The sequence below is a fragment of the Dermacentor albipictus genome, chromosome 5, assembly GCF_038994185.2.
Source record: "Dermacentor albipictus isolate Rhodes 1998 colony chromosome 5, USDA_Dalb.pri_finalv2, whole genome shotgun sequence".
Classification (NCBI taxonomy): Eukaryota; Metazoa; Arthropoda; class Arachnida; order Ixodida; family Ixodidae; genus Dermacentor; species Dermacentor albipictus.
The window spans coordinates 124023380-124037226 of NC_091825.1; the positions used below are offsets into that span (position 1 = coordinate 124023380).

General features: G+C 51.0%; 3 protein-coding genes across 3 annotated transcripts in view; 2 read left to right on the forward strand and 1 right to left on the reverse strand.

Annotated features, from left to right (window-relative positions):
• The window catches only part of LOC139060066 (enoyl-[acyl-carrier-protein] reductase, mitochondrial-like), a 437551-nt gene that overhangs the window by 407243 nt on the left and 16461 nt on the right, over nucleotides 1-13847 (forward strand). The window lies entirely within an intron of this gene.
• On the reverse strand, nucleotides 5509-7287 carry LOC139060063 (chitinase-3-like protein 1). Its single transcript, XM_070538847.1, has one exon. The coding sequence runs from the start codon at nucleotides 7238-7240 to the stop codon at nucleotides 5594-5596; it is 1647 nt and encodes a 548-aa protein (XP_070394948.1). The 5' UTR covers nucleotides 7241-7287; the 3' UTR covers nucleotides 5509-5593.
• LOC139060067 (uncharacterized) lies at nucleotides 7584-9310 on the forward strand. The gene is made up of 2 exons (XM_070538853.1): nucleotides 7584-7759; nucleotides 8471-9310. The coding sequence occupies exons 1-2, from the start codon at nucleotides 7719-7721 to the stop codon at nucleotides 9027-9029; spliced, it is 600 nt and encodes a 199-aa protein (XP_070394954.1). The 5' UTR covers nucleotides 7584-7718; the 3' UTR covers nucleotides 9030-9310.

The following is a 13847-nucleotide window of genomic DNA, read 5'->3' on the forward strand; positions in this document are numbered from 1 at the left end:
TTGCTCGCTATATATATGCGTTTCGTCGTTCGGATTTCGAACAGTCGATTAGCTCAGCGGTGTTCCGTGTCGAACGGAAAAGCAAAAAGGGAGGGAGGATAGTCTATAAAGGCAACGACGAAAACTCGCGCAAGGTCCTGGGATGTACAAAGCTAGAAGAGAAATGCAAGAGAGAGAGAGAGAGAGAGAGAGCAGCATAAAGGAACGACTTGTCTTTGCGCCGCAACTTCGTGAACCGGGGACGGATCAAGGGCGTAAGCGTGACCCGCGGATTGGCTTTGCGTGAAACGGTGGATAGCGCGGTCGCAGCGTGCATGCGTGTACTCCGAGAATTCTCACTTGTTCGAGGGGCGGCCACGGGGTGTGCGACGTTGCGGCGGATAGTACGTAGGCGTGCGTGCCGATGAAAGGGCGTTACCATAATGCGCCGTGCCGAAGAGTAGAAGAAAGAATGATAGAAACGGAGCGACCGGCGTAAATGCCAACAGGGCGAGCACGTTTGTGCCATTCCCGAGTAAGAGCCGTTGCCTTTCACTCACTCCGCCGCCATTCATCTTCACGTGGAACTGAATGACAGTTATCGGGGCTGCACTGCTTCTTATACGTCCCACGACTTCTCTCAGCCTATAGAAACAGAAAGGTGCCTTTATATCAGCGTAGCAACAAATCTTGCCCCAGTGTTCGCCACGACAGCACGCCAGTGTATAGTGTCTTTCAGTGCGTTTTATAGAGTGACGAGCCAGCAGCAAGCTGCTGAACCTCTTTCTTTCTTATCTTCGTCTTCTCAAAATAAAATCATAGAACATTCTTCTTCAGAACCTACTGAAGAAAGACCTTCCGCATTCGTGCTTGCAACACACCCGAAATCTCTATTACGCATATAGCCCGCAAGGAATCTTCGCGTCTCCTGACATTCCCAAGAGACACTGCATGAAACGATGTGTTGTAGCATATCCTAGTGACAGCATATCCTAGTGGCTGAGCAATAGCCGGCTTCGACCGCCGGGCTCAACCTGCTTCTTCTAACGTCACCATTACAGTCATTACTCACACCACACTATCTCTCCCTAACTTTAATATGTATTGGAGGTCTCATGATTTAAATGTATAATGTTATATACAGGCATATACGTGCTTCCGGCAGAATCTTCGGACTGGAGGACAACTGTGTCATTCCTTAACCCGTATCGAGCTTTTAGTTTTTCTCGGAAAAGAAGGACAGGGAATCCTATAGAAGCTAAAATTCACGCCCTATATTTTGTCATAACCGGATGTTTCTAATAAATTTCAAGTTACTTGATCACAAAATGTTCACGTATTGTGGTAAAGCCACTCAAAAGCCCCAGACTTGAAATTTATTCTAAGAAGAAGAAGAATTTTACTCATTCAGTCACGAAAATAAAGCACAGCAACAAAAGGTGTATACAAAAGGAGGTCCCAAAGCTCGAGGCTGTAAGGGGACCTCCTACTTCTGGACAAGCTGCTGGTTCCACCACCCTCGCACATTTTGCCGCCGTTCTTCTGCAGGGGTGGCTCGCCCGCTAGACTTTCGGACCGAACACAGTATCCTGCCGGACACGGGCGGCGGTACTCTATGGTCCGGGCCAGGCCGCGTGACCCCCGAGGTCACGTCGGGGGCTCGTTTCCGGCGGACCCCGTCGTGACCCGGCGTGCCCACCGGCGGCCAACGCCACCGTCAGCGGCGGGGCGGTGGCGGCGGCTTCCGAGCACTACACCGCAACACAGTGCGCCACAGCAGATCCGGTTCGCCGCTGGTGCGGCGGCACTTCGCCGTTTGATTGGCGTCGGGCCAAGCGTGGCACGCGCCCACGTAGGGATCGCCACCACAGGAGGAGGAGGAGGAGGAGGAGGGGGGGGGGGGCGAAGTAGTCGGCAAGTGCGCTTCGCCGCTTTGCGAATTCTTGATCGTTTTGAGGATCCTTGCAACGTCACGTAGATATCACAAGACCTGTTGTGCGCTTTGCTTTATGACGTCGGCCTACTGGGATCGAAATTTCCGTTTCCAAGCCCGGCGGGACGAAAGCGGTGACGTCATAAAACAGAGTATACAGGAATTGTACTTTTGTACTTTCTAAGTGGCTTTGATCCTTAGCATAAATAAATAAATAAATAAATAAATAAATAAATAAGGAAAGAAAGAAGGAAAGAAAGAAAGAAAGGCATTTACACCTTGTTTATAATGCGAAGCAGTGACGCGATAGCTGGTGCAGTATTATCAGCAATAGGTCTTGCACGCTTCGTGTGGTATCGGTTATCGGTATCGGTAACATACGCATATGCGTACGAGCAATCTGCTTTCGAGGAGAATTCGTTAGTGGCGACTCATCTAATCCCACCGGATTCCTGGCCATTAATCCATTCCTCCGTGGTGGGCATGAGCACTATGCGGTTATACGTGGAAACCATATATGTGGTATGTTTGAATGCACTTAAGAGAAGCTTTCTTACCACTTATGTTCTCATTCCTCTTTCCTTATTGCTTTCATTTTGGTGTGGCCTCTAAATTATCCCGATAAAGCTTTCTGTTGCCCAGTACGTGATACATAAGAATGTTTTTCCGAGCGGGAATGGAGCCCGCGAATACACGCAAAATTGCCGCGCGAGTGGCCGCTCGAGACACTTTTTGTGTATTCTCGGGCTTATTTCACACTCGGAAAAATACTTTTATGTAGCACGTATTGATCAACAGAAAGCTTTATCGGGAGTTTTTAATGTTGATCTACAATTTTCTCAAGCTGTTCATCTATTTCTAACATTTTGGAAGTTGGTTATATAATTAAGAGTAATTATTTAATTGAGTGAAATGCAAAAAAAGTCTGAGTATCTGCAAGTGACGGCAGACAATAATATCTTGGTTCTGTCCAGCTACGTGGCATTTCCATATCTTTAAATCTTGGCGCATTATAGTTGGGACATCCTGTATAACAGAACAGAGCAGCCAGTTAATACATCACTTAGAAGAGCCAAGTTGCGCGCTCAAAAAAGACAACCACAGGAAAAGGCTCTTTCCATCTCCGTCGCGTTTTCCCGTAGTTGTCGTTTCTTGAACGGGCAACTTGGTTCTTCTAAGCAATGTGCCGACTAGCCCAGCAAGAAGTTTTAATACATCACACTGCGACGCACCGCTGGACTTCACCGCAGCGACAACGACGACAACCAAAGCGTTACTGCGCTTAGTGAATTATGGCATACCGCGAATCTGGCTTCGCTCGCCAAGTTTTGCTCATCGTTATATCGTTACACAGGATCGCACGAAAGAGATAAAACATCTAGAAAGATAAGCCTTCGCACTTGATCTTCCTTGCTTATCAGCCACGCGCAAAAGAAAGGAAGAAACACCGCGGACGTTGAAAAAAAATTAAATTATGTGGTTTTACGTGCCAAAACCACTTTCTGATTATGAGGCACGCCGCGGTGGTGGACTCCGGAAATTTTGACCACCTGGGGTTCTTTAACGTGCACCTAAATCTAAATACACGGGTGTTTTCGCATTTCGCCCCCGTCGAAATGCGGCCGCCGTGGCCAGGATTCGATCCCGCGACCTCGTGCTCAGCAGGCCAACACCATATATAGCCACTGAGCAACCACGGCGGGTGGACGTTGAAAAGGAATCGACATCAACAGCGGATGGGCGGCCATCCCACGCCGGTCTTGTGCGGCCGCCCTGCATGCTTCCCTTGTTTCTTCTACGTGTTCTCTTGAAGCATAGGAAGGTGAAGGGGGGGGGGGTGGCGACGGAGTGCGAGGAGGCGGTACTGGGGTCGGTGAGGTGGTTAGGTGGGAGGTGCGGGACTTCACCAGGGTTCCAAGGCCAAGCCTCGAAAACAAAAGAAGAAGAAAAAAAAACGCGCTCATTTCAGCCTCAGATTGGCGCGATTAGAAGAGCCACGCAAGGCCTCACCCACCGCGCACGCGCGCGCGTCCGCCACGCGAGGCTAATTTCGAAAGAATTTCCTCGCAAGTCTCATGGCTGCCGCGCTTGCTCCTGCTTCTGCTTTGCTGCTGCCGGTGCAGTGCATTGCGTTTGCCCCCTTCATTACAAACCACCTCCCCGACGTATTCACCCCGCAACCTGCCGTCTCAGTCTACACACACACACACACTGCGTGCACTTTGCGCTCTATCCGCCTGATGCTCCTTTGATGCACCGTCGGCATCTGCCAGCCGCGCCACCATCCTTGCTTCTGTACGTACCGTATAGAACTGGCGTAGGCGCATGCGTGCCTTGCCGGATAATTCCTGTCGGGACGATCACGTCCCCGAGGCGGATGGATGATCGCGCCCCCACAACGGAATGCGGAGCTGTTTCGAAGGAATGGTTTATTATCATTTATTTGTTTATCATTATTATTACTTCTGCGGCCGCTTAACGAGGGACCGATGATGGAATCGACGATTACGCGTGGGATGCCTCGTGGCGCGAAGTATACGAGAGCTTTCGACGCTTTCCTTTTGCCTTATACCTGGCGGGCAGACCTTGCGTTTGTTTTGCCCGAATAGAGAACTTGCGCCATTGTTGAGGTTCGATGTGCCGCTGACGTTCCGAGGCAGTAATGCGCGCTAAGTGGAGTGGCGACGTACTGCGGAGGTTGGGGAAGACGCCGGGGCGCCGGTGCGATTATTTGGGAATCGTGACGCGTGTGGAAGAGATATCGTGATGGGATCGAGCGAAGGGGGGCGGCTTGAGGACACTCTTCATTCGCTCCACATTACTGTTTGCGTTCTTGTTCCGTTGTTGAAATTAACGCATCTAAGTCCGTATTCATGTTCAGGGAAAGAGTTCTTAACTTCTCGTACAAAAAAAAAGAAGAAAAAAGGTTTATCCTACAAGCGTGTGGGAATTGGCGATAAGTTAAACTTTCATTGATGCATGCTTACTGCAAAATATCCACTTCTCCTTCTTTACATCTAAGTAAGCGAAACAAAACCATAAATACCAACAATATTAAACGCATCTATTCTTTAATATATCCCTAAAAGTCAAATTACTAACGATTGTTACCTCTTTAATTATCTTCACATTAATTAACAAAATTCCGTTTGAATTAGAGGGAGGTAGAGCTTTCGAACTTGCCCCCGCTGCTCTCGATTAACAACGTATTGCGTTTAGAAACGTCGACATTGGCCGATGATATGTTGCTGCTCATAATTTAAAGAATACAACGTGCCAGATGTAAATAATTTCTTGTACTGAATAATTTGACGTTTTTGTGCTTTCTACTCGTCATTTCATAATTAAAAACATGTCGCACAACTTGGGTGCACAACAAACTCCGCAACGGTCGCCACATATAAAGTATCGAGAGATGCACGATTATCAAAACAAATAACACACTGCTTGTGTTACTTGTGTTATTTATTTAATATTAACGAGAGCCACTATTTTCGATCGCGACAAAGCGCACGAAACAAAGAAACTTGTTTATTTGATCAACGGGTGCTGAATCGGTTGAAATGATATCATTCAGACCTTGCAGTGCTGCACGCTAAGCGAAAGCATTTTTTAATTTTTTTTATTTGCAATCTCGTCATATAAGAAGGGCAGCATTTTTACGCGTGCTGATTCCGCATGTTATGGCGCCTCCTGTGCCGAAACTGAGGTAGCTCGGTTATGGGACGAAGCCGTGACGAGCTCCTTGTGGACAGACGCCAGGAGAGGCGTGCGACCCAGCCCGCACGTCCCTTTCGTGTCGTCCATATCGATGTCCCACAGCGCGACGCAATATACCTTCAACTTTCGGAATATCTCGGAAAGCTTCGACGACAGCGACGTGGGACTTTCGTAGCCGATCCAGTTCTTTCCGATCTCCCTGTAGGAGCAAATCTCCTTGAAATCCAAAAACGCGCCAAGGTCCCCAAGCGCGCACACCTCGTAGAAGGCCATGCGACCTGTGGTGCGAGTGAAGTTGCCTTCGATGCCCGGTCCGAGAACTTTCGCGGGCGCCGAATTCCTGTTCGCGGATGCCTTATTGCCGAGTTGCAACGACAGTGCCGCGAAAGACAGGCTGAAGCAGATTTTCTGAGTCGTATACGGTGGCAGGTCTTCGACGACGCCGACGAGAGCTTTCGTGAGCGACGGGCCACTGCTGGTGTAGGGCGACGCGCAGTGCGTCGTGTTCGCGTCCGGACCGTGAATGTCGTGCGTCCGAACGACGAAGTAGTCGACATTGGCCACGAGGTCGTCGAGCGCGTAGCCGTTCCTCTGAGTTTTGAACGGAGGAATCGTCAGCGCAATCGTGTAGTTGCGGGTCAGAGTCGATCTCAGCTTGGCGACCAGCTTGGCAAGCCGCGTCGCGTCATGCGGAGAACCGCATCTTCCGGCGTCCGCGACGGTCCAGTGGACGTGCACTCCGTCGTAGTCGTTTTCGATCAGCCAAGCGAGCACGTTCTGCACGAACTTCGACCTCCGCACCACCGACGAGGCGAGGATACTCAAGTTCGCGCTGCCTCTCTCGTACTCGCCGAAAGACACCAGCGCTTTCAGGTGCGGATACTTGGTCTTCAGAAGGGCCAAGTTCTTGAAGCCCTCCTTGACCAGGTCAAAGCCGGGATCCGCGCTGGTCAAGTCGTCGCCGGTGACCTTGGCGGACGCGTAGACGACGTGCGTACAGAGACGGCCGTTGACGAGACCGATGCGAAAGGCCCGCTCCTTGTCCCTCCGGTAACTACTGTGGTTGAAGACGCAAAGGATCGGACCATCCACGGGATCAGCCGTCGGGTAGTCTTCGATAGGATCAGTGAACGGTGGCTTCCACGGTGACTCTGGCAGCACCCTCGGCTTCCGGCACTCTTTCGACTCTCGGTACGGCACGTCCGGCGCTCTTGTGGACCTGGAGGCGACGCCACTCCAGGCATGACGGAACGCCGGCGCTGGCTTAGTGGTCTGGGCCCACCTTGTCTTCCATTCCAAGACGTGGTCCTTCTGGTCGCGATACATTTGGTAGTTACGAGCCAGCGAAATGGCGCCCACGCCTAAGGGGAAAGCTAGAACGGCCCACGCCATGTTGGCGAAGAACCAGACGTAGTACATCCTGCGGTGCTGCTGCGGTGGCGTTGCTCCCTCTTTAGATCTCGCAGCTCTTCGAGACGTTTTCGCTGTTTGAAGCAGTTTGCGAGACGACGGCACAGTGGGCCTTTTATCTAAGTTTGCGTAGCAAACGTCCATTGTTGTTGTCGCCTCAAAACATGGCTCGTACCCTCGAAGCGCCACACTGGACATGATGATGATGGTGTCCCTAAAATAGTGGCTCGTATCCACTCTGGGCGATTGGTGATGATGATGATGATGATGATGATGTCCTTGATGAGTTTATCATCATCATCATCTTGGTCTGGACGTGGTCGCAGCGATTAGTTCTTCCTCTTTCTCGAGACGCGAAGCGCACCGTATACAATCGCATATGCATGGTCTAGACATAAATGTATTACCCTTCTACCAGTGGTGTATTTTATCTATCTATTGTGACAATATTCTGGCAAAGTGCGTTTAATTATCGTAATTTTGAACGATATGCAAACTGTTGGTTCTTGTGAAATTCGCGGCGCTTCAAGTTCACGCCGCTTGGCGGCCTCCTGCATTCGTAATCAAGCAACAGAAAGCCTCTTTCATCAGGGCTGTGTCAACCGTCTGCGTTAGGGCTGTCTGCGAAGAGCTTGACGAGCGCTCTGGTTGCAAAATGAGTCACCCTTGAGCTATTATGTTCTCAAAGCTCCACGTCGAAAGGCAAGGTTCAAAAAGGTGAGGATTTGACAATAATTTTTCTGGTTACGTGGTTGTACCTTGACTGGTATATCTCTTGCAGCTGAGGGATTTCAGATGTAACGATGGGCGCGCATTGTACTTTAATGCACGCCGTGATGTATACTATATGTCATACCGGTTACAGTATTGCTGCTGTTCATGATGCACCCTTGTCGCGGATACCGATCTAACACGAGTGATCGTCCTCTTCTTCATTGGCATAAACGGTGCTTAACGTCTGCCTCGAATTGAAAAAAGCGAACTGTAAAGTGTCGTATTCTTGACGGGCCTTTGGCGCTGGAATCGGGCAGCGGACCCTTTGTTTATACTATCACGTCCAACACGCGTGTGCTATCATGGGTTATCAGGTTTGATAATCACAAGAAACACATTTCGGCTTGAATGATATCATTACCATCGTGGCGGCACGAGAAAATACACGCGCTACGACGACTAGAAACACCCGCGCCAAAAATGCACCCGAAGTACGTTCCATCTAGTCGCTGCTTGAAGCACTACCAGCAAGGCTTTTGTCCGTATGCCAACACAGCAGGCCTCTTGTGCATAACAAATTAGCTCACATGACGGAGTCACTCACAGAGTCACTATGTGACAAGATCTATATCACCTCCTAAAGAAAAATACTCATTGTGTTCAAGACTAAAGCGTTTATTTTCTATATTTTCATTCCGCTGACACCGTGCGCAGTAATTCCTTCGACACGCTCAAAGTGGAAACGCTGGCCAAACTCGACGAAGGCTTCGAATCGCTCAAGTTCCTCCAGCGGCTGGGAGAAGTGCAGATGAGCGAGCCGCAGTTCAGCGCCCTCATCCAGGTCTGCAACGACTTCTTGTGGACAAAGACCACCATCGAGCGGGCCTTCCGGAAGTACCCGCGGGGCAGCGCGTCCAACGCGGACAAGAGGCTGTTCCGCGAAGTGCTCATCCTGCTGTACAAGTACGTCACCAAGAGCATCATCATGCTCCTCACGCAGGTCGGCATCCGATGTCCGCAGAACGCCACCGCCGAGCTGGGCCACGTGCTCGAACAGTTGCTCAAGAGCGTCCAGAGCATAGCCCACCACGAGTGCCTGCACCCGACGCAAAGCAAGTTTGCAGTCATGAACGTCCGCCTGCTGGCCAAGGCGGCGCGTCCCAAGGACGCCGATGTAGAGTTCATTATGGTCATGAAGGCCATGAGGAAGGAACTGGCCCAGCGCAAGAACACTATCAAGGCCAGCTCGTGGCTGTACCTTATGAAGCAGTGATGTTGCCGTGCATTGCGTAGTGTATATTGTGGTCCCGAACAAGCGATTATGTGCATATTATAGTGCTAAGCTCGTATTACATGATTTACCAAGTTTAGCTTCGTAACAAAAAGAAGAAAAAAAAAACGTCAGCAGGGCGCGCTCGTGAACACGTGATTATGCTGTCGACAACTGCTACCACGAACAAGCCGGGCTTTATTGAATTGAGCTCTTAAATTATTTTCTTTCGCTTGAAAATATAAGTTATCCGTTTGCTTCGTTACGAAGTGGCGCTACACGCACTTCTGATGGCCTGCACAGCTAACTGGTAAACTGGACAGTTTTTGCGTTGCCTGCATTAATGCCGTGTCATTGACAGGAAAGTATGGAGCATGTTCGTGTCATGTTTCTGCTTCAGGTTTTACACAAATGCACACGGCGTCGCCTGCATAAAGGTCAAAACACCAACGCTTTGGGCAAGAATTTTATAGTGTTCCTCTTATAGCAGGGTCATAGTACTGATTTAGCGATCCCTCGGCGTCGTTGATCTGAAGACGGCTAAGTGGCTTGATGACGTAATTCACCGGCGAAGTTTGACAACACGGTAAGGACCATGGTACTTCGAAACAAGTTTCGTTGACTGACCGGGACTGGTTGACGGGATCCAGAGCCATGCAAGTGAGTCGGGGGTATAAGACATCAAGCCTCCTAGACAACGCGATGGTGTTTCTGGCGTTGCTGATCAGCAATGGTGAGGGAGCGAGCAGTCTGGTGACACTCTTCAGCGTATTTAGCGGCTTGAGAGATTGTTGTCGACTCACTAACGTCAGGGTGGTACTGAAGGAGGGTGTCTATATAGCACGCACGAGGGCTCGTGTCAAAGTAAGAAGTATGGAGAGCACCCAGTGGTGGTCTGCGTAGCGGTATTATGGGCATACGTCACAAAGGAAAGAACACGGTCTCAATTTGAGTGGTCGGAAGCGACGTACGTACATTGCCCGCATATCGCCCAATGTTTGATTAAATCTTTCTGTCAACCCGTTCGTTTGAGGATGCTAGGCAGTGGCAGTTCGACGAACAACGTACGTGGCATTGCTTCACAACCAAACAACGTCCGACAGAAAGAGACGTCCTCGGTCGCTAAGTGGCTCATGTGATGCACCATGCCGTAGAATGATATGTTATAAAATTAAGGAGGCAGCGTCACTGCCGATGCAGATGGCAACGGCGAAGTCTCTGCGTATCGCGTGAGATGGCCGATGGCAACGATTATACCGCGGTTGCCAGCAAGAGTGATTGGAAGAGGTCCGTAAAAGTCGATGCCGACGCGGTCAAAAGGGCGCGCAGGACAAGGCAAAGGCTGTAGAGGAGCGGTTGAACGGCAGGGAGGCTTCTTACGGCGCTGGTAAGCGAGACAACAACGGATGTAGCAGCGAACGAAGTGGAATATTCCGCGCCAATAGTAGCGGAGGCGAAGGCGGGTGTAAGTTTTCAATGCTCTGGCATGTGCGCACTGTGGTCAGCATGGAAGGCGGCGCACATGTCAGAGCGCAGACGGCGGGGAATAACCAAGAGCCGCTTGCGTCCTTCGGGAAGATAGTTGCGACGGTAAAGCAAACCGCCGCGAAGAATGAAGTGGGGCGCTTAACGGCGTCTTTCCCGCGAGACAGAACGCAGCGTGAGTTGAACCAACAAGTCGATAAGGGAAGCAAGCCAGGTATCCTTTCTTTGCTCCTAAAGGATGGCTAAGGAGGACACGTTGTAGGGAGACAAAGACGGGGTCATAACAGCAGGTGGGAGAGGTGAGCGTGGCACAGCGTCCGCATCAGAATGTTTGCGTCCCGATCGGTAAATGACGCGAATGTCGTACTCCTGCAGACGTAATGCCCAACGGGCGAGTCGACCAGATGGATCTTTCAAGGAGGAAAGCCGACATAACGCATGATGATCTGTAACCACGTCGAATGGGCGGCCGTAAGTGTAAGGGAGAAGCTCCTATGGCCCATATGATGGCTAGGCACACTTTTTCCGTAAACGAATAGTTGGCTTCGGCTTTTGTGAGCGCACGGCTGGCGTAAGCAACGACGCACTAGTCAAATCCAGGTTTACGCTGGGCAAGTACAGCGCCGAGGCCAACACCGCTAACGTCTGCGTGGATTTCGGTCGGGGCGAATGGGTCGAAATGTCGCAGGATCGGAGGTGACGTAAGGAGCTGGCGCAGTGTGGGGAATTATCGTCGCATTCTGGTGACCATGCCGAAATGTCGCGGCTGCTGCGGAGAAGCTCAGTAAAAGGTGCTATTATAGAGGCAAAGTTACGAATGAAACAACGAAAATATGAACAAAGGCCGAGGAAACTGCGAAGTTCTTTCATTGTGGTCGGTTTAGGGAACTCGGAAACGGAGTTTTGTTGAATCCGGAAGGACGCCATCTCGGGAGACGACATGGCCAAGAATAAGCAGCTGCCGAGCAGCAAAGCAAAATTTCTTTCAATTTAGTTGTAGGCCAGCGGAACTGAGGCAAGTGAGGATAGCTTCAGGCGTTCGAGGTGCGTCTTGAAATCATGCGAAAAGATCACAATATCGTCCAGGTAACATAGGCACGTCTGACACTTGAGGCGGCGGAGGATGTTATATCGATCATGCGCTCAAAAGTGGCAGGCTCGTTGCAGAGCCCGAATGGCATCACATTGAATTCATATAAGCCATCGGGAGTAACAAAGGCTGTTTTAAGGCGGTCGGACTCAGCCATCGGGACATGCCAGTAGCCGGAGCGCAGGTCTAACAAAGAAAATAATTCGGCTCCTGTAAGCAGTCCAAGGCGTCATCTATATGCGAGGCAGTGGATAGACGTCCTTGCTCGTGATGTTGTTCAGCTGGCGGTAGTCAACGCAGAACCTTATTCAGCCGCCCTTTTTCTTTACGAGAACAACCGGTGAGGCCCATGGGCTATTTGAGGCATGTATGACACCGCGCTGAAGCATGTCATCAACTTGTTCTGCGATGATGCGGCGCTCAGAGGCTGACACACGATATGGGCGCTGAGGTAAAGGAACTTGGAGACCGGTGTCGATGTGGTGAGCTACGGTTGCAATACTGCCCAAAGAAGGTTGTAAGTAATCGAAGCTGGCGCGAAAGCGTTCAATTAATTAAGGAGATGAGCTACGTTGCTGCTGTGCAAGATGACCGTCGACGCCTAGAGAAAAGGCGTCAGTAAAGGATGGCGGAGAGGGCAGAACAGAAGCATCAATGACGCCAATCTGAAGGGACGACGTATCTAGAAAAAGGGTCTAGTTCGTCAACACTGCAAGCCACTCGACCCGCAGTTAAGTGGAGGGGCAGGGAAACGGATTGGAAACATAGATGGCAGTGGAAGTACGTCAATTGACAGTACGGCGAAAAGAACCAGAAGGCCCTTGCGACGGACAGCGGTTTCAGAAGGAGTAAAAAGTACGGTCCAGCCAGTAGGGGCGTCACAAGAGAGAGATACCAGAGTGGAGGAAAAGGGGGGCATCGCAGTGTCAGCGGCAACAAACACTTTTGCAGGCAGAGGCGGCGAGTCGATGAAAGTGGGGTCAGATAACGGCGAAAACTCGCCTTCGGCGCGAGCAATGTCTATGACGGCATGATGAGCGAAAAGGAAGTCCCAGCCCAGTATTACATTGTGGGAGCATTGCGAAAGCACAGCAAACTCGCCGACGGTGTACAAAACATCTTGAATAACGACGCGTGCTGTGCAGGCCGCGAAAGGTCGCGGATTCGTTGTGAGCTCGCTGCAGTGCTCAATGTAAAGTCGGAAAGCGGCGTCGTTACTTTTCAGAGTTCAAGGCAAAGTTTTTCAGTCATTACAGACACTGCGGCTCCCGTGTCAACAAGGGATAGAACAGGCACATTCACCTTCGACGCAGACGGCAGTAACATTGGGAGAGTACAAACGAAGTCTTCCAAGAGTTTAAAAACAGCGCAGTTCTTGCCCCCGGAACGGCGGCTTTTAGTTTTCCTCAGGGACAGGCTGAGGGCGTCGCAGCATTGGTGAAAGGGAACGGCCACGTGGTGAAGGCGACCGGCGTGCGTTGAAGGTTCGGCGAGTCGAAGAGGAGTCAGCAGGAGGACCATATGGGCGATTCTGAGGTGTCGATGTAAAACTATAGTTATTTTGTCGTAAGTATTAACGAGATAGAAATACATGCCAGCGGCAAAACCGCTCTACGTGGCCTGGGAAGCCGCACGAGTAGCATATGGGGCGGTTGTCAGGGGTGCGCCACGGGTTTTGAGAACGAGGCGCCGGTGGCGAGCTATAGGACGGTCAGCCTGGTGCGCAGCTTGAGGCGACGCAAGAAAGGTGCATGCTGGCACGTAGGAGTTGGCGACGGGTACAGGCCGAGATGTGATTACGGCTTCGGCGTAGGTGCGCCGAGGCAGAGGCGTGACGACGGATCCCGCGAAGTTGAGCGGAGCAAACACCGGTAGCGCAGGGGCTGCCGGTTAGCCCCACAGAAACTTGCTCGTGAACGACGCGCTGTATCGAGGGCGGCAGCGTAGATGTGGCAGTACCAAGGGTACAAGGCACAAGGGACAGCTGGCGCGCAACCTCCTCGCGCACGAACTGCTTCATTTCGTTAAGCAACACGGAGTGATCTTCGCAAGGCCAGCAGGTTTCAAAGCCAAAATGGCTTCTTCGGGCAAGCAGGAGCCGCGAGTGGAGTCGCGTTGCTTCTGGAGCTCGTCATAGCTCTGACACAGTTGTGTAACGTCGGCTACCGTTTGCGGGTTCTTGGCGACAAGCATCTGAAATGCATCGTCATTGACACCGTTCAATATGTGTTTGATCTTGTCGACCT

Excerpts from the sequence above, each read along its gene's own strand:
- LOC139060063 (XM_070538847.1), bottom strand. The coding sequence starts at position 7,240 with ATGTCCAGTGTGGCGCTTCGAGGGTACGAGCCATGTTTTGAGGCGACA.
- LOC139060067 (XM_070538853.1), top strand. The coding sequence starts at position 7,719 with ATGTTCTCAAAGCTCCACGTCGAAAGGCAAGGTTCAAAAAG. Across the intron at positions 7,760-8,470 it reads GAAAGGCAAGGTTCAAAAAG|TAATTCCTTCGACACGCTCA; the intron begins GTGAGGATTTGA and ends CACCGTGCGCAG.